The sequence below is a fragment of the Oncorhynchus nerka genome, linkage group LG2 (genome assembly GCF_034236695.1).
Source record: "Oncorhynchus nerka isolate Pitt River linkage group LG2, Oner_Uvic_2.0, whole genome shotgun sequence".
NCBI lineage: Eukaryota > Metazoa > Chordata > Actinopteri > Salmoniformes > Salmonidae > Oncorhynchus > Oncorhynchus nerka.
In genome coordinates, this window is record NC_088397.1 from 64640387 (window position 1) to 64660521 (window position 20135).

Here is a 20135-nt window from a genome sequence, read left to right on the forward strand (position 1 = left end):
TGCAAGCATCCCCCCTTTTCCTCCAAACATAACGATGGTCATTATGGCCAAACAGTTATATCATTGTTTCATCAGACCAGAGGACATTTCTCCAAAAAGTATGATCTTTGTCCCCATGTGCAGTTGCAAACTGTAGTCTGGCTTTTTTTGATGGCGGTTTTGGAGCAGTGGCTTCTTCCTTGCTGAGCGGCCTTTCAGGTTATGTCAATATAGGACTTGCTTTACTGTGGATATAGATACTTTTGTACCTGTTTCCTCATTCATCTTCACAAAGTCCTTTGCTGTTATTCTGGGATTGATTTGCACTTTTCGCACCAAAGTACGCTCATCTCTAGGAGACAGAACGTGTCTCCTTCCTGAGAGGTATGACGGCTGCGTGGTCCCATGGTGTTTATACTTGCTTACTATTTTTTGTACAAATGAACGTGGAACCTTCAGGCGTTTGGAAATTTCTCCCAAGGATGAACCAGACTTGTGGAGGTCTACAATTTTTTCTGAGATCTTGGCTGATTTCTTTTGTATTTCCCATGATCTCAAGCAAAGAGGCACTGAGTTTGAAGGTAGGCCTTGAAATACATCCACAGGTACACCTCCAATTGACTCAAATGATGTCAATTAGCCTATCAGAAGCTTCTAAAGCCATGACAACATTTTCTGGAATTGTCCAAGCTGTTTAAAGGCACAGTCAACTTCTAACCCACTGAAATTGTGATACAGTGAATTATAAATGAAACAATCTGTCTGTAAACAGTTGTTGGAAAAATTACTGGCCTAACCGACTAGCCAAAACCATAGTTTGTTACAAGAAATTTGTGGAGTGGTAGAAAAACGGGTTTTAATGACTCCAACCTAAGTGTATGTAAACTTCCGACTTCAACTGTACCTTAAATACCTAGTACCTCTGCACATTGATCTGGTACTGGTACTGCCTGTATATATCTCCATTCTTGTGTATTTTATTTTATTATTTGTGTTAGTTACTATTTTATTTTGTTTTATTATTTTTAAACTCTGAATCATTGGGAAATGTTTGTGAGCAGGCTTGTCACTGTAAAGTCTACACGAGTTGTATTCAGCGCATGTAATAAATACAATTTGATTTGATTTGTGTTGTGACTGTTTTCAAGATACCAAACCATGACCAATGTCTTACCAATGGCCATGTGCTACTCTGATTCAGCAATCTGCCAAGGGAGGTAAATCAAATCATGGACAAAAAAACAAAACAATTCTTAGCAACTGACAGAACTGGTTTAACGGAGTAAAGCAGGAAAACAAAAAGATCAGGTCAACAAAAAAACTCAAATTCGGGCCCTCAATTCACACACTCACATCTCAACATTGTAAAATACTTGTGTTTTGGCTGCTATCAGCTATCATACAGTGCCTTTTTCCACATTTTGTTGTGTTACAGGCTGAATTTAAAATGGATCAAATTGAGATGTTGGGTCACTGGCCTACACACAATACCCCATAAGTGGAACTATGTGTTTAGACATTTTTACAAATGACTTACAAATTAAAAGCTGAAATGACTTGAGTCAATAAGTATTCTACCTCTTTGTTACAGCAATCGTAAATAAGTTCAGGAGTACAAATGGGCTCAACAAGTCACATAATAAGTTGAATGGACTGTGTGTAATAATAGTGTTAAAATGATTTCTTAATGACTACCTAATCTCTGTACCCCACACATACAGTACAATTATCTGTAAGGTCCCTCAGTTGAGCAGTGGATTTCAAACACTGAATCAACCACAAAGACCAAGGAGGTTTTCCAATGCATCGCAAAGAAGGGCACCTATTGGTAGATGGGTAAAAAAGAAGAAGCAGATACTGAATATCCCTTTGAGCATGGTGAAGTTAATAATTACACTTGGATGGAGTATCAATACACCCAGTCCCTACAAAGGTACAGGCATCCTTCCTAATTCAGTTGCCGGAGAGGAAGGAAACTGCTCAGGAATTTCACCATGAGGCCAATGGTGACTTTAATAAAACAGTTACAGAGTTTAATGGCTCTGATAGGAGAAAACTGAGGATGGATCAATAACATTGTAGTTACTCCACAATACTAACCTAATAGACAGAATAAACTGCCTTGCTCAGGGGCAGAACAACAGATTTTTACCTATGCGTCTGTCTTTCATTTTCAATCAATTTGCTAACATTTCCCCAAAAACATGTTTTAATGTTGTCATTATGGGGAATTGTGTGTTGGTGGTGAGCAAAGTAATCAATTTAATCTATTTTGAATTCAGACTGTAGCACAACAAAAGTGGAATAAGTCAAGGGGTATGAATACTTCCTGAAGGCACTGTAAGTGTAATTTGAATTTGATTCTAATGAAGAGCATGGTTTGTTGTTTCTCTGCTTCCTCTGTGGGCTTACAAAAGAGGGAGGCACAGAGAAAGGGGAGGAGGCAGGGGCGGTGGCCATTTTCTCTCTACCTCGAAGATTTCACCGAATCAGTGAGGATTCAGTAATACACCTGTCGTTAAGACTAATTAATGAATTAATACGTTTTTGACGACTGGCTATGGAAGCTCCTGCATAATATCACGTGTTAACGATTCATCTGTACAATAGGTTTACCAATAGGACAAAAAAATGAAAAAGGGACCGTTGCATTTTTTGGGTCGAAAGAACCAGTCTCTCTTCGATACCAATATTAAAATCAAGGAGATGGGTAAGTGTTTACTGTCATATTTAACAATGAACTAATAATAGTGATTGAATATTTAATCTATCATGCCGATCAGCATTTTCTCACTACTGTCCCAACCTTTGCACTTGTTAGAGTGACAGATCAATGGCAAATGTGGCCTAAATGTTCACATTCTAGAATAAGAAAAATGCTGGTTGAGTCAAATTAATACACAATGTTTTACACAATGCTAGTAATCATTGAAAGTAACCAGGGGGGTCATTAGGTCTCCCAACAGTGGTAAACCTACATTTACCTGAGACAGTCACTAGACTCTGCGTTCATGACGATGCAGGTAGAATGCAAGGTGTCTGTTTTAACTAAGTATTAGATAGCTGCAGCATTGAATAAAATAAACCATTTTCGTTGCGATTATTTTAGAACATGTCAATCAAAACAATAATACAGATCAGATTTTTTCACTTGGGAATTGCGTATACTGCCCGCTGATGCGTAATAAAAGTAGTGTGGTGGAGGTATACACTGTATCACTTATGTAGTACAATAGAGAAATAATGTTCAAAGCAGCCTACACAAACGCAAAGCACGTGAGTTCCATTCATGTAAAACCTCACACAGCCTAATTTCAGCGGATAATCGCCCGTCAGGCAGCAAGTGCGAGCAGCTCTCCACTTGTTGTCGGATAGAGCGCAGCTCACAGAATAACGACATCCGTAACAGGTAGGTCGTGTTGAGGAAAGACGATTTAATGTAAGATATCTACTAGCAAATGCTAACTAAAAAGCAACAATGGGTATGCGAACCAAAAGATTGCTCCGAAATCTTGTTTGAATCTTTGCAATGCGCAATTCAGTCATGATTCAGTTTGAATGAATACTGTGTCGGTTTTCTACAAAAACATGGTGGCTTTGAGAGTGAAAACCTGCATTTTTTTATTACAACATTATGTGGGCCTACCTATTATTACCAGTAGGCCTAGATATGTTATTGAGATCTTATAACAGACTGCGCCCTAAAAAAAAATTAGATTTTTTTTATATAGAATAATTATAGTCAAAGGAGAACATGGTAGCATAATTATTAGACCTAAAGGGTTTTTTAGTCCAGGTCTTGGGAAATGGAGACTAATTCAAAATGAATATGAATAAACCCCCTAGAGATCTGAAAACTGTTCAAAGGTTCTCAGAACTAAAAACGGGACAAATTGACATATTTTGCATTGCCCTGATTTCTGGGTATTCTATTTGATGAGGCCTCTATAACAATGGAAAGGTCAAATAAAATTAGTATTTGTCACACTTCCTAAACAACAGGTATGGACTAACAGTGAAATGCTTAATTACCGCCCTTTCCAACAATGCAGAGAGAAACATTTAGAAATAATAGAAAAATAACATGAGGAATAAATACACAATGAGTAATGATAACTTGGCTATATACACTGGGTACCAGTACTGAGTCGATGTGCAGGGGTATGAGGTAATTGTGGTAGATATGTACATATATGTAGGTATAAAGTGCCTAGGCAACAGGACAGATAATAAACAGTAGCAGCAGCGTATGTGATGAGTCAAAAGAGTTAGTGCAAAAAAAGGTCAATGCAAACAGTTAAATAGTTAACCAAATAGCTATTCTGACTAACTATTTAGCAGTCTTATGGCTTGGGGGTAGAAGCTGTTCAGGTTCCTGTTGGTATCAGACTTGGTGCATCGGAAACCCCTTGTCGTGCGGTAGCAGAGACAACAGTCTATGACTAGGTTAGCTGAATCTGACAATTTTTAGGGCCTTCCTCTGACACCGCCTGGTTTAGAGGTCCTGGATCCACGGCCTTTTCACCCCGCTACCATCTAGAAGGCGGAGACAATACAGGTGCATCAAAGCTAGGACAGAGAAACTGATAAACAGCTTTTATCTCCAGGCCATCAGACTGTTAAAGTCACTACTAGCCAGTCTCCGCCCAGTCCCTGCCCTGAACTTAGTCACTGTTACTAGCCGGCTACCATCCGGTATTCTACCCTGCACCTAGAGACTGCACCTAGAGACTGCTGCCCAATAACATAGTTATTGAACACTGGTCAATTTAATCATGTTTACATACTGTTTTACCCACTTCATATGTATATACAGTGCCTTACAAAAGTATTCACCACCCTTGGCATTTTTCCTATTTTGTAGCATTACAACCTGTAATTTAAATTTCATGTAATGGACATACACAAAATTGTCCAAATTGGTGAAGTGAAATGAAAAAATTAAACTTGTTTAAAAAAATTCTAAAAAATACAATCGGAAAAGTGGTGCGTGCATATGCTTACATCCCCTTTGCTATGAAGCCCCTAAATAAGATCTGGTGCAACCAATTACCTTCAGAAGTCACATAATTAGTTAAATAAAGTTTACCTGTGTGCAATCTAAGTAACACATGATCTGTCACATGATCTCAGTATATATACACCTGTTCTGAAAGGCCCTAGAGTCTGCAACACCACTAAGCAAGGGGCACCATGAAGACCAAGGAGCTCTCCAAAGGTAAGGGACAACGTTGTGGAGAAGTACAGATCAGGGTTGGGTTCTAAAAAAATACCAGAAACGTTGAACATCCCACGGAGCACCATTAAATCCATTATTAAAAAATGGAAAGAATATGGCACCACAACAAACCTGCCAAGAGTGCCCACCAAAACTCACGGACCAGGCAAGGAGGGCATTAATCAGATAAGCAACAAAGAGACCAAAGATAACCCTGAAGGAGCTGCAAAGCTCCACAGCGGAGATTGGAGTATTTGTCCATAGGATCACTTTAAGCCGCACACTCCACAGAGCTGGGTTTTACGGAAGCGTGGCCAGAAGGCATGTGGGAGACTCCCCAAACATATGGAAGAATGTACTCTGGTCAGATGAGACCATCAAGGAAAATGCTATGTCTGGCGCAAACCCAACACCTCTCATCACCCCGAGAACATCATCCCCACAGTGAAGCATGCTGGGATGTTTTTAATCGGCAGGGACTGGGAAACTGGTCAGAATTGAAGGAATGATGGATGGTGCTAAATACAGGGAAATGTTTGAGGGAAACCTGTTTCAGTCTTCAAGAGATGTTAAACTGGGACAGAGGTTCACTTTCCAGCAGGACAATGACCCTACGCATCCTGCTAAAGCAACACTTGAGTGGTTTAAGGGGAACATTTCAATGTCTTGGAATCCAATTGAGAATCTGTGGTATGACTTAAAGATTACTGTAAACCAGCGGAACCCATCCAACTTGAAGGAGCTGGAGCAGTTTTGCCTTGAGGAATGGGCAAAAATCCCAGTGGCTAAATGTGCCAAGTTTATAGAGACATACCCCAAAAGACTTGCAGCTGTAATTACTGCAAAAGTTGGCTCTACAAAGTATTGACTTTGGGGGGTGAATAGTAATGCACGCTCAAGTTTGAATTTTTATGTCTTATTTCTTGTTTGTTTCACAATAAAATATATCTTGCATCTTCAAAGTGGTAGGTATATCAAATTATACAACCCCCCCAAATCTATTTTAATTCCAGGTTGTAAGGCAACAAAATAGGAAAAATGCCAAGGGGGTGAATACTTTCGCAAGCCACTGTACTGTATTCTAGTCAAGGCTCATCCTATATAACTATTGCTGTAAACACCTTTTCTATTCATATACTGTCAATACACACCATCATATATACAGTTGAAGTCGGAAGTTTACATACACCTTAGCCAAATACATTTAAACTCAGTTTTTCACAATTCCTGACATTTATTCAGAATAAAAATGACCTGTCATAGTTCAGTTAGGATCACCACTTTATTTTAAGAATGTGAAATGTCAGAATAATAGTAGAGAGAATGATTTATTTCATCACATTCCCAGTGGGTCAGAAGGTTACATACACTCAATTAGTATTTGGTAGCATTGCCTTTAAATTGTTTAACTTGGGTCAAACGTTTTGGGTAGCTTTCCACAACGCTTCCCACAATAAGTTGGGTGAATTTTGGCCCATTCCTCCTGACAGAGTTGGTGTAACTGAGTCAGGTTTGTAAGGCCTCCTTGTTCGCACACACTTATTCAGTTCTACACACATATTTTCTATAGGATTGAGGTCAGGGTTTTGTGATGGCCACTGCAATACCTTGACTTTGTTGTCCTTAAGCCATTTTGCTACAACTTTGGAAGTATGCTTGGGGTCATTGTCCATTTGGAACCAAGCTTGAACTTCCTGACTGATGTCTTGAGATGTTGCTTCAATATATCCACCTAATTTCCCCTCCTCATGATGCCATCTATTTTGTGAAGTGCAAGTGCACCAGTCCCTCCTGCAGCAAAGCACCCCCACAACATGATGCTGCCACCCCGTGCTTCACGGTTGGGATGGTGTTCTTCGGCTTGCAAGCCTCCCCTTTTTCCTCCAAAAATAACGATGGTCATTATGGCCAAACAGTCCTATTTTTGTTTCATCAGACCAGAGGACATTTCTCCAAAAAGTACGATCTTTGTCCCCTTAGTCTGGCTTCTTTATGGCGGTTTTGGAGCAGTGGCTTCTTCCTTGCTGAGCGGCCTTTCAGGTTATGTCGATATAGGACTCGTTTTACTGTGGATATAGATACTTTGTACCTGTTTCCTCCAGCATCTTCACATGGTCCTTTGCTGTTATTCTGGGATTGATTTGCACTTTTCGCACCAAAGTACGTTAATCTCTAGGAGACAGAACACGTCTCCTTCCTGAGCGGTATGACAGCTGCGTGGTCCCATGGTGTTTATACTTGTGTACTATTGTTTGTATAGATGAACGTGGTACCTTCAGGCGTTTGGAAATTGCTCCCCAAGGATGAGGTCTTGGCTCATTTATTTTGACTTTCCCATGATGTCAAGCAAAGTGGCACTGAGTTTGAAGGTAGGCCTTGAAATACATCCACAGGTACACCATTTTCCAAACTGTTTAAAGGCACAGTCAACTTAGTGTATGTAAACTTCTGACCCACTGAAATTGTGATACAGTGAATGATAAGTGAAATAATCTGTCTGTAAACAATTGTTAGAAAAATGACTTGTGTCATGCACAAAGTAGATATCCTAACTGACTTGCCAAAACTATAGTTTGTCAATAAGACATTTGTGGAGTGGTTGAAAAATGAGTTTTAAGGACAATGTAAGTGTATGTAAACAGTTGAAGTCGGAAGTTTACATACACTTATGTTGGAGTCATTAAAACTCGTTTTTCAACCACTCCACAAATTTGCTGGTTGAGAGAATGCCAAGAGTGTGCAAAGCTGTCATCATGGCAAAGGGTGGCTACTTTGAAGAACCTCAAATACATTTTCATTTGTTTAATACTTTTTTGGTTACTTTCATGATTCCATATGTGTTATTTCATAGTTTTGAAGTCTTCACTATTATTCTACAATGTGCAAAATAGTAAAAAATTAACTTTTGTGTGTGTGTATATATATATATATATATATAATATATATTATACTGAACAAAAATATAAACGCAACATGTAAAGTGTTGGTCCCATGTTTCATGAGCTGAAATAAAATATCCCCGAAATTTTCCATACGCACAAAAATCTTATTTCTCTCAAATATTGTGCACAAATTTGTTTACATCCCTGTTAGTGAACATTTCTCCTTTGTCATGATAATCCATCAACCTGACAGGCGTGGCATATCAAGAAGCTGATTAAACAGCATGATCATTTCCCAGGTGCACCTTGTGCTGGGGACAATAAAAGACAATGCCACAGATGTCTCAAGTTTTGAGGGAGCGTGCAATTGGCACGCTGACTGCAGGAATTTCCATCAGAGCTGTTTCCAGAGAATTGGATGGTAATTTCTCTACCATAAGCCGCCTCGAACGTCGTTTTCGAGAATTTGGCAGTACGTGTAACCGACTGCAGAACCACAGATCATGTGTATGTCGTCATGTGGAGTACCGGTTTTCTGATGTCAATGTTGTTTACAGACTGCACCATGGTGGCGGTGGGGTTATGGTATGGGCAGGCATAAGCTACGGACAATGAACACAATTGCCTTTTATCGATGGCAGAGATACCGTGACGAGATCCTGAGGCCCATCGTCGTGCCATTCAAAATTCCACAGGCTACAATCAACAGCCTTTGCGAAGGAGATGTGTTGCTCTGAATGAGTATATTTATATTACGGACTCAAACATTGCTGGTTCTGATATTTCTTCGTTTTTGGGATTTGTGTGTATTGTTTTGTATTGTTCGGTATTACTGCACTGTTGAAGCAAGAAACATAAGCATTTCGCTGCACCTGAGAACATCTGCAAAACGTGTACGCGACCAATAAAATGTGATTTGGTTTGTATGGCAGGGAGCTCAGCCCCAGTGATGTACTGGAACATACGCACTACCCTCTGAAGCGCCTTGTGGTCGGATGCCGAGCAGCGGCCATACCAAGCAGTGATGCAGCCAGTCAAGATGCTCTCAATGTTGCAGCTGTAGACATTTTTGAGGATCTGAGTGCACAATGCTGAATCTTTTAAGCTTCCTGAGGGGGAAGAGGCATTGCTGTGCCTTCTTCATGACTGTGATGTGTGTGGACCATGAACATTCCTTAGTGTTGTGGACACAGAGGAACTTGAAGCTTTCGATGGGGGGCGTGCTCGGATTTCCGTTTCATGTAGTGCTCCTTTGTCTTGCTGACATTGAGGGAGAGGTTGTTGTCCTGGCACCACACTGCCAGGTCACTGACATCCTCCCTATAGGCTGTCTCGTCGTCAAGTGGTTGTGTGCAAACATGCCACCGGATGGGAATATTTGCATATTTCAATTATGCAGGAACTCAATAGGGAAATGCCTGCCATGCCCCATTGGGAAATGTATCTGTAGATGCCAAAATACTTTAAACACTGCCTGTTGTTTCCATACTCGGTTAACAAAGTTTTGCTCATAGTTATATCAGGTAATGTAATGCATGTTAATCTGAGTCCTCTTTGAAATTCTTTGAGGTCTCTGTGCTTGACGTGAATGCAGAGCATGACCTGTGTCTCACTAACTGCTGTCTCTCAATGACATTTCTCTCATCAGTTAGTTACTTGGCAGGGACATGCCTGACATTGGAATGGCTGTTTTGTGAAGTTACAGATAAGTTGGTTCTTTATACAGTAACGTCAAAGCCTGTTGCAAACATTATAGATAGCCATCTCTGGTAAAGTATTTTACTCTGAAAACAATCAGGTGGTCCCTCTCCCCCTTCTCTGCCCAGGAATAACCTGAGGTCAGTATTGATGAACTGCAAACACTCATGACAGGGAGGCCAACAGAAAGTTGACCCCCAGAATTATGAATGTTGCACCACATTTCTCTGACCCTACTGAAATTCCATTTGTAAATAGGGGTTCATTGATGATGCGTGAAGAACTCTATTTTCTACCCTATGGCACCCCATTACATTTATTCTTAAGTGTTTGAGCAATAGGGTGACATTACTTTTTATATTGGTTTGATTAATCCTTCAACTGCTTGAATAGTTGTTTGCTTTACCCAATTACTATTTTGCTGTCAACAAGAGAAATCCCCCCGACAGAGTTCACTGCATAGCATTACATAGTAGTTTGTCAAGAATTATGAGAACTGCAGACAAAATGCCATAACCTATTATGTACATCCATAATTACTGAACTTTGCACAGTCACTAGACTGCATCTCCTTACAGAGCTGCGCTGATCGGTTGAATGGTAAACTTGTTGGTTTTTAAGCAGTGCGTTGGTGCTGTTCTTTTTTTTCTTTTAGACAATGTTGAGCTGGTGTTGGATTCATCAGCCATTCCTGAATCAGGCACTGCCAAAGTGAGGTCCAGACCCGCAGTCAAGCACTACATGGTAAGTTCCTCTGCATGATGTGGGTAAAAATCTATTACTTCAAATCTACATTTCAACACTGGAGACAGTGTTGCAGCATTTATTGAGACTGCTGTCCAGCATCTAGGTGGTGTTCTCTAACACTTCAAGATGAAAAATCACATGGAATTTGTTATAGGCCTTGTCTTTAGTTCTTGTCAATGCATTAGGCTCCACATAACTTTCCCACTTTTGCATAAGTCTGCGGAATTGTGAATTCTTTCTCAACAAGGCCTTTGCAGTTTCTGAAAGAGAAACTGCATTGCCTCATGAAGGGCATTCCTGTAATCATTGATCACTGTGTGACCACCTCAGAGTTAGACCTGTCCACCACTCACACCTGGTCACTCTGAAAGCATACTTTTCTAACCGGCAGGTTTCACCTGTGCAGGCTTTTCACATATGTAAAGAGGGAGTAACCCAAGTTTACTTGCAGTTAGGCTATCCTTGTGACAAGGGTCAATTTGTTTGCATGTTGACCCAGTCCTCTCAAGTCATTTCTGTCGTCAGAAATTCTCACCCTATTGACTTAGACATTCTCATGCAGGACAGTAACTATAAGAATGTCACCTTGTTTCACACAATCTTGGGTCTTGTACAGTCTGCCACAATTATGGCACCTAGCTCATTTGTGCTCGATTCAACATGTTGTCCCTGTAGGTGATCCAGAAAAGCACAGCCGTATCTGATAAAAAAAAAAAAAGTTGTACTACGTTGTTATTTTGTTGTAGGTATGAAAGCCTACCTCAAAGGGGAGTGTCCTATATGATAGCTCCTCTGTTATTTGTTAGATGTGCCACACCCAGCAGCACAGGGGTTGGACTGCTCTGATTTTCACCTGTGAGTCATGGAAAAGAAACATAAGGAATTAAGCCGGTTTAGAAACTGCATTTAATGCCGCACCCTTTGCCCCTTGTGAAATGTTCATGCCTTTGCAATGAGCTGCCTGCCTCTATGAATAGTCTGCCATGAAGACATATTTAAGGCATAAGGGAGGTGTTCCGTTCACGTTAGATGTTTTAAAGATACAGTGTAACCGAGGTTCTTGAGAAAGGACCACACCTGAACTTAATATTTACACAGCTGCATGAAAGTTATGTGTCTGCTGCCTGAACTTGAGAATTATGTGTACCAAGTTCTAAACAAAGCAAGTGATGGTGGCCTGACCATCAGGCCAAGCACAGTAAGTTGATTACAGTTTACAGTTACAGGGGTGGACCTAACTTTGGATTGTTTTGGTAGATTAGAGGCCCATAGTTACACTGGTCAATGTGTTTTTTGGTCTGTAACAGTGACTTGCAGTTCCTGGTGTAGAGTGATTCTGACCACAGTCTAACAGCGTTGGAAGGGCACATCTCTGTTCTGTCTGCAGGGCATGTGTTGTGTCAACACAGTCTGTTTATTTATGGCTGTGATGCGAACGGTCAGTCACACAGGCAGGCAGCAACATGATGGCACATCCCCTTTTCTCTGAGGCAGTCACACCCACTTAACGTTTTCTTACAAGAAGAGATGGGAGTGTTGCCTGTGTCTTATCCACAGGCAGGGCGTGGTGTGGGCGAGGCATGACAGCGTGGCTATAAAAGGCAGTACTGTTCTGAAAAGGGCCCAAAATGGTGCTTGTAAGCTTCAGCTAGTGTCTAGCAAGGGGTTAGACACAGTACACCAGTGGAAAATATATTGCTGAATCATTTCAAGTGGGATACTCAGTGTCAGAGATCATGTAGCCTCAATCTGCACCAAGAGGCTTTGCTGTTATAGAAAATGACTCCAACTGTTGGGAAGCCTAGACTAAAAGGAATTTTGGATGAAAAGCCCTTTCTGATTTAATGTGCCTGGCCTTCCTCTGTCTTTGGTAATTGACACTACTTGTACACTGATGTACTTGTTTTCTGAGTGCAAGGTTTAGTAAATTAATAGTTTTTGCATCAGTGTTGTCATCACGCAGCAAACATGATAACCTGTTCTAAAGTAGATGCAAGTAGTCATTTGGATAACAGGTTGGATCACTGCAAGCCATAGTGCAGTCTAGAAACAATCCATTCCCTTCCCTCTCACACTCAGTTCCTCTTACAATCTCAACAGTGAATCTCTAAACTGACACCAGGGTGAAATGTCAACTGTCTGATGGCGTTTGTCCTTGTTTCCCACAGTCCTCCTCTGATGTTGTGCAAGGGTTTGCTGTCCCAACACCCAAAGTTCCTGTCCTCCCCCCTTTCAACAGTCCAAAGATCAACAGGGCAGGTGAGGGTCTCCCAAGTCTCTGTGTTTACCAGAGTTAAGCTGTGCAGCTAAATCATTTACATTTCTATGAACTTAAGCCGCAGTGCTGGTTTTAGATTCACTTGATTGATCAAATTTCGGCACAAACTCAAAGCAAATCTGTTTTCATAAAGGGCTTAAATATACAGTACCAGTAAAAAGTTGACACCTATTCATGTAAAAAAATATATATATATATTACTATTTTCTAAATTGTAGAATAATAGTGAAGACATCAAAACTATGAAATAACACATATGGAATCATGTAGTCACCAAAAAAGTGTTAAATCAAAATATGTTATTTGAGATTCTTCCCAAAGTTGCCACCCTTTGCCTTGATGACAGCTTTGCACACTCTTGGCATTCTCTCAACCAACTTCATGAGGTGGAACCTGGAACCTGGAATACATTTCAATTAACAGGTCTGCCTTGTTTAAAGTTCTTTCCTTCTTAATGCATTGGAGCCAATCAGTTGAGTTGTGACAAGGTAGGGGTGGTATACAGAAGATAGCCTAATTGGTAAAAGACCAAGTCCATTGCAACGTAGACACTTAGTCGGGAAGCAAGTGCAGGTGGTGAGTTTAATAATAAACGAAACAATAAAAGAGGAGCGTACGGACATGAAACAACATCAATACTGCCTGGGGAATAACCCTAAGTGAGTGGCAGATATAGGGAAGTTAATGAGTGAGGAGTCCAGGTGTGCCTCATCATGAGGTGCGCGTATTGATGGCGACGTCGAATGCCGGAGAGGGGGAGCATGAGTAGACGTGACATCCATATTATGGCAAGAACAGCTCAAATAAAAGCGAAACGACAGCCCATCGTTACTTTAAGACATGAAGGTCAGTCAATACAGAAAATTAAGAAGTCGCAGAAACCATCAAGCGCTATGATCAAACTGGCTCTCATGAGGACCGCCACAGGAAAGGAAGACCCAGAGTTATCTCCGCTGCAGAGGATAACTTCATTAGAGTTAACTGCACCTCAGATTGCCCAAATAAATGCTTCAGAGTTCAAGTAACAGACACATCTTAACAGCAACTTTTCAGAGGAGACTGTGTGAATCAGGTCATTGTGGTCAAATTGCTGCTGCAAAAAAACACTACTAAAGGAAACCAATAAAAAGACTTGCTTGGGCCAAGAAACACGAGGAATGGACATTAGACCGGTGGAAATCTGTCCTTTGGTCTGATGAGTCCAACCGCCATGTCTTTGTGAGACGCAGAGTAGGTGAAAGGTTGATCTCCACGTGTGGTTCCTACCGTGAAGCATGGAGGTGGTGTGATGGTGCTTTGTTGGTGACACAGATTTATTTTTTAGAATTCAAGGCACACTTAACCAGCATGGCTACCACAGCATTCTGCAGGGATACGCCATCCCATCTGGTTTGCACTTAGTGGGACTGTCATTTGTTTTTCAACAGGACAATGACCCAAAAAACACCTCCAGGCTGTGTAATGGCTATTTGACCAAGAAGGAGAGTGATGGAGTGCTGCATCAGATGACCTGGCCTCCACAATTACCCGACCTCAACCCAATTGAGATGGTTTGGGATGAGTTGGACCGCAGAGTGAAGGAAAATCAGCCAACAAGTGCTCAGCATATGTGGAACTCCTTCAAGACAGTTGGAAAAGCATTCCAGGTGAAGCTGGTTGAGAAAATGCCAAGAGTGTGCAAAGCTGTCAAGGCAAAGGGTGGCTACTTTGAAGAATATAAAATATATTTTTATTTGTTTAACACTGTTTTGGCTAATACATGATTCCATGTGTGTTATTTCATAGTTGATGTCTATTATTCTACAATGTAGAAAATAAAGAAAACCCTTGAATGAGTAGGCGTGTCAACTTTTGACTGGTATTGTACATAAGTTATTTAATTGTCATTTAAAAAAACAAACATGTTTTCACTTTAATTATTGGGTATTGGGTGTAGATGGTGAGAGAAATCTTCAATTTTGAATTCAGGCTGTAACACAAATACATGTAGAATAAGTGAAGGGGTATGAATACTTTCTGGAAGCACTGTAAATGTTTGTCTAAGATCTTGCACAAGAACACTACAAAACTCCAAACAGCCATTCACAAGCATGTTTGCAGAGTGGGAGGGTACAGATCAAATGTAATTTAATCAGTTTCACCATAAATCAGGCCAACAGAACTAAAAGTAAAATAATTTATTTTGACAAGTTAAATCAATAAAACACTTGTCTGATGGTAGTTCTCTCTTTATAGTAAATGCCGATCGGTTTTCCAATGGATCGGCTATATCTGTGCCCGATTTGGTGGATGGGGAGATATTTATTCCACCTCCCCCTACAATGGCACCCCCACCCCCCCCACCCATGTTCATCCCTCCCCCACCAGATTTCTTGGGTGACTTGGACTCCCTTCGCCCTCCCTCCATGCCCCCTCCAAAACCTCCATCAGTGGTTCTGTCTAAAGAGTACGAGGATTTCACCTCCCTGAAACCTCCACTAATGCGCCCCCCGAAGCCCCCATCAACTTCCTCCAGTGCTTCTAGTTCAACTTTGTCCATTTCTACACCAACACCAGTCCCTGATTTTACTGAGCCCCCAAAGTTTGCCCCTCCACAGCCCCTATAGACATGAGACAAGCTGCTCTGAAAGCCCTGAAGACCCCGCCTCCAAAGCCAACAAGGCTGTCCTCCATCCACAGCATGGACGAAGCCTCCCAGGTTCCAGCCCAAGCTTCCCCAGTACAGACCCCGACACCCTCCAGCTTCAACCCCCAGAACACAGCTAAGCTCTACAGTGTTCCTAAGACTGGCATTCTGGGTAGACAGTTGGACCGTGACAATAGGCCCAAGCAGATCCTACTCCTCCAGGTCAATGGGAAAGACCCCTCTGTGGCACCTCCAGGTAAGCCAGCCCAGAGAAATAGCTTGGGTATGCAGCTGGAGCAAGACCTGCAGGACTTAAAGGAAAACTTGCAAGCCACCCTTCCAGGCCAACCCACCCCACCCGAGACTTGGGAGGAAGTGGAGCCTTTGTCTTTATCAGCACAACAGGGTATGAACAAACGTGCCATAGCGCCCCCTAAAATGTCACCCAAGCTTCAGAAGGTGGTCACTGCCCCTGTAATCACAGAGGCTAGCCAGGTCAAGCAGGAAGCGTCTCCAGGCCGGAATAACAAGTTCAGTCCTATGCTGGACAGTAAACTACGCAACCTGAAGGCCAGTGATGTCACTGGGATGAGGGACGGTCCTGCCGCTTCCCCCCTGGCTCTTCTCATGGCGGCTAAAGAGCGAGAGAGGCACAGGTTCAGTCTTTCCCTTGAAAACAGCACGAAGAGTAATGAGCAATTAGCCAGCATCCAGCACAGTGAATTCAATCCCAATTCTTTCACCGTCATCCCTAGGGCCACCTCATTCACTTCTGTAACCTCACAACATAAACCACAGTCTGTGGTCCCACTGGAGGCCACAGTGGTAATCCAGATTCCAGCAAAACCCCAGAATATTGAGTCAGCGGTGAAGGGGCCAATTGCAAATCCAGTAGTTAAAAGGATTCTGCCCACCTCTAGGTCCTCATCCTCCAGCAGTCTAGCCGTGGAGAAGCAAAGTGGAGAGCAGAGGATTGATTCACCCTCTAGCCTTGTCAGGGATGACAAGAACCTATGCATGCCATTACTCCCTCCCCCTCCCGAATTCGATGACCATGATGTCGTGGGCTCTCCTCCCAGCTCACCTCCACCTGACCCTCCCCTGAAGAAGGTCCTGCCTCCCACTCCCAGCCCTGTCCTTCCAGTCCTGTCCTCTACTGCCAACCCTGTCCTTCTTGTCAAAACTCCCTCGCCAAAACCTAAATCTCCAAGCCCTCCCAAATTCCCACCTCCTGTCATGGAGAACAAACCGAAACTGCCTGTTCAGATCAAACCCAAGCCGCCTCCTACCCAGGCCCTCTCCTCCCTCTCAGCCAGCCAGGCCACGCTCCAGAGCATCCTGCAGAAGAAGATGCTAGAGATGGACTGCAAAATGGACAACAAAATGCTGGCCATGAAGGAAACAGACTCTGATGACTGGGGGTCTCCCTTGTCTGATGAGGAGACCAAGTTCCCGGTTGTCCCCAGAGTCACCCCGAAAAACCCTGTTATCACTGCAAAGAGCAAGAGTGCCACTGTGCCAGCCACAACACAAGGACTTGACATGAAGGAGCTGGAGACAAAAATGGCCATGAAAGGTCAGGGTTTGTCAGAGGCATCAAGAGTTCCCACAAGGTAGGACTTGCTCTCTGTCCACTTGGTTTTTGACAAAATGTGGGGGGAAAAACATCATTATTGTTTAAGATTAGGGTGTTGTGACTAGTTGGACTTAGTTTCTGTTTGTCTAGTAGTTTGACTCATAGTAAATAATGTTAGCTAGATGTATTAAAAAATATTGCTAAATGCAACTAGATCAACCTGATGTTAATGATTTGTTCCTCTACTTTTTAGCAATGGGCCACGGTCAAAGCAGGCGTATGGCATGACTTTCATGGTACAACCCGGAACCAAACAACCAATCACTGTTGTCAGCAAATGAGGATCCAACTCAATTATACCACATACTGTACCATACAGCCCCTGTCAAGAGCAAGGACAATGGAAAGAGAGCACCTTAAATACTGATAAAAATGGATATTTCCAATAAAACACTAAGCATGTATGCCAAGGATGTTTTCACCAAGCCCCTGGAGAGAATACAAGGTGCTAAGCATTTGTCTAGAAAAGGTTTTGCTGTACCACAGCACATAAACCTGCCCCCCAGAGGTGGTGTCAAATAGCTTCTTGTCTAGGTGCCAAAGTCTAGAGTGAGTGGACTGTTGGAACAGCTTTCAACAGTATCTGACTGCTACGGTTTAAATCAGTGCTAGTACACATTGCCTTATTTTTTACCTAATAGATTCAAAGCAGATTGTGAGGCTGTTTTTAAAAATAGGAGCTGTAATTTGCCAGCCTTAATATACACTGAATGTCATGCATAAGGATATTTTTATAAATGTCTTGAAGAATTACTATACGGATGTGTACAGATTGTTTTTGCTTATGTTTCCATTGTGTCACTGTACCTGTACATTCTGTATATTTTTAGAGCATAAAGGGAATTGAACTAGTCTACTACAATACATTAACAAATGTATATTGTTCACTATATTATACTTAAGGGTGCAACAACTATGTAAACTGTTTATCTTTTGATCTTCTACTTTAGTCAGGTGAGCAAGATGTTCCATACAATGGAGGACTAAATAGAAGCAAAACAGATGTCAGCCATTTACCACATAAGGACAGGAGAAGCAATATGGTCTCCATGGTCTGTAGAACCTAGTGGTCAGTTTATTAGGTACACCAGCCCCATTAACAAAAATAGTTTGCTCCTACAGACAGTCAAGTGGCCGTGGTTTGTTATATAACTGAACATTAGAATGGGCAGAATGAGTGACCTAAGCAACTATGAGCGAGGTATGATTGTCGGTGACAGGTGCACTGGTTCCACTATATCAGAAACAGCCAGCCTCCTGGGCATTTCATATACGACAGTGTCTATGGTTTACTGAGAATAGTGCGTTAAACAAAAACAGATCCAGTCAGCAGCAGTCCAGTGGGCGAAGACAGGTCGTTGAGAGGTCGGAGGAGAGTGGCAAGAATCTTGCAAGTTAACAGGCAGGACACAAACAGGCAAATAACGGCACAGTACAACAGTGGTGTGAAAACAGTATCTCAGGACGCACAACTAGTCTGTCCTTCTAGTAGCAGACGACCACACCGGGTTCCACTCGTATCAGCTAAAGCAGGTCCAGTGGGCACGCGATCAAACACTGGACAATTGAGTGGAAAAACCTTGCCTGAAAATTATATTTCAGATGGCGTCAATTTAATTGATTCATTTTGGAGTAGAACGTTCTTAAGTCACCAGGAGTGACCTAAACAGTTCAAATACATAGAGGTATGCCCCTGCATGCTACTTTTGCCATTGTGTCTGTCATTACTAAAGCTGCTCATTTATACAAAAATAAATATTGGTTTTAATGTAGTTAAACCATGATGTATCAAGGCTGTTGATATCTCCTGACAGGAGTGTAAGTTGACATGACCATCTGATTTTTGGTAACTTTGGCATGTTCCAAGTCCTTTTATAATGATTTGGCACAAAAGCCACCACCTTCAGAAACAATTGAAACTATAATTACCCTGGATTGCCTTCCCTGGATTTCTGGTTTTAAACATTGAATTATGCCAAATATACCAGTACAAAGGTCAGGGCACAGGCCACTCCTTTGTATTATTATTTACATGTGATAATAAAAATGTAGTAAAGTTACTAATTAGTTTCTACCAAATTGTCTGAGAAGAATTTCCTACAGAGGTCTAAAGTTCAGTAAGATTCAAGTGCTCTGAAAACCAACAGCAACTCATGACTATACAGTATTCAGACATACTTTATTCAAGGATGGAAAAACAAGTAGATTCAGTTAAGTAACTCTGCTCGGACATCCAAAAAGCAACACCAGACATGTAGTGTACTTTCTGTTTCTGGCACACATGAGACGAGACCATCTAAACAAAAGAAAATGCCAAGGGGGGAAGAATATGGAATCTCATTGGGACAAATAAGCCATGTAGTGAAGTTAAGGACTTTACACATTTACAGAAATGATTCATTTAGAAAACAAATTGCCAATGGTATTGATTATGGTTACAACTTGAACCATGTCATTCTAGTCTAGTGTGATTTCAGAATGCTTGGATGAGCCATGGTTTAATTGAGTCCAATTAACCCACAATCTTGCTATCCAATGAGCCAGTGGCTCCCACTTCTCAGACTGGCTTACATGCCACGTAATACAGCACCCCCAGGGTGGGTAAACAAAGGTTACATGGGGTTGGACTCACTGGAGAATAAGCGTGATCAGATGGGTTCATTAGATTAAAGATTACCATTGCCAGCATTCCAAAATCCAAGTCTAAAAGTACCCCTCATGATAACTGGACACCAAGCCATCTGTTCATGTCCCTACAAACTGCAAAACAAAGGTGATGTCCAAAACGTGGTTAACATACACCTTAAAACAGACTCAGCATATGACGTTGCCATGAACAGAAAATATGCAACGCAAGACTGCACTCCCCACAAATGTAGGCACATGTGAAAAACATCCCAATTTACATTTGTTTATCACCAACTACCTTCACACATGATTTAACAAATCAGTTGAAAAGATAACCCACCATGGCAAGGGGTACTTAGACTAGGGAAAAAAAACATCTTCATACTGCTCTGCTCCGGTGTTGACAATTTCGACCCTCATGCCAACCCCTCAAATTCTCCCCC

At 41.7% G+C, this 20135-nt stretch overlaps 1 protein-coding gene across 2 annotated transcripts; it reads left to right on the plus strand.

The window, feature by feature from the left end:
- The first annotated feature begins 2441 nt into the window (after window positions 1-2441).
- Window positions 2442-19942, plus strand: LOC115139717 (uncharacterized). 2 transcript variants are annotated; one of them, XM_029677414.2, is made up of 5 exons: window positions 2442-2689; window positions 10433-10521; window positions 12693-12783; window positions 15038-17041; window positions 17258-19942. In XM_029677414.2, the coding sequence occupies exons 4-5, from the start codon at window positions 15411-15413 to the stop codon at window positions 17343-17345; spliced, it is 1719 nt and encodes a 572-aa protein (XP_029533274.2). In that variant the 5' UTR covers window positions 2442-2689; window positions 10433-10521; window positions 12693-12783; window positions 15038-15410; the 3' UTR covers window positions 17346-19942. The 2 variants fall into 2 exon arrangements, with proteins under 2 accessions (XP_029533274.2, XP_029533283.2); XM_029677423.2 differs by lacking the exon at window positions 2442-2689 and adding an exon at window positions 3291-3388.
- Window positions 19943-20135: the final 193 nt, after the last annotated feature.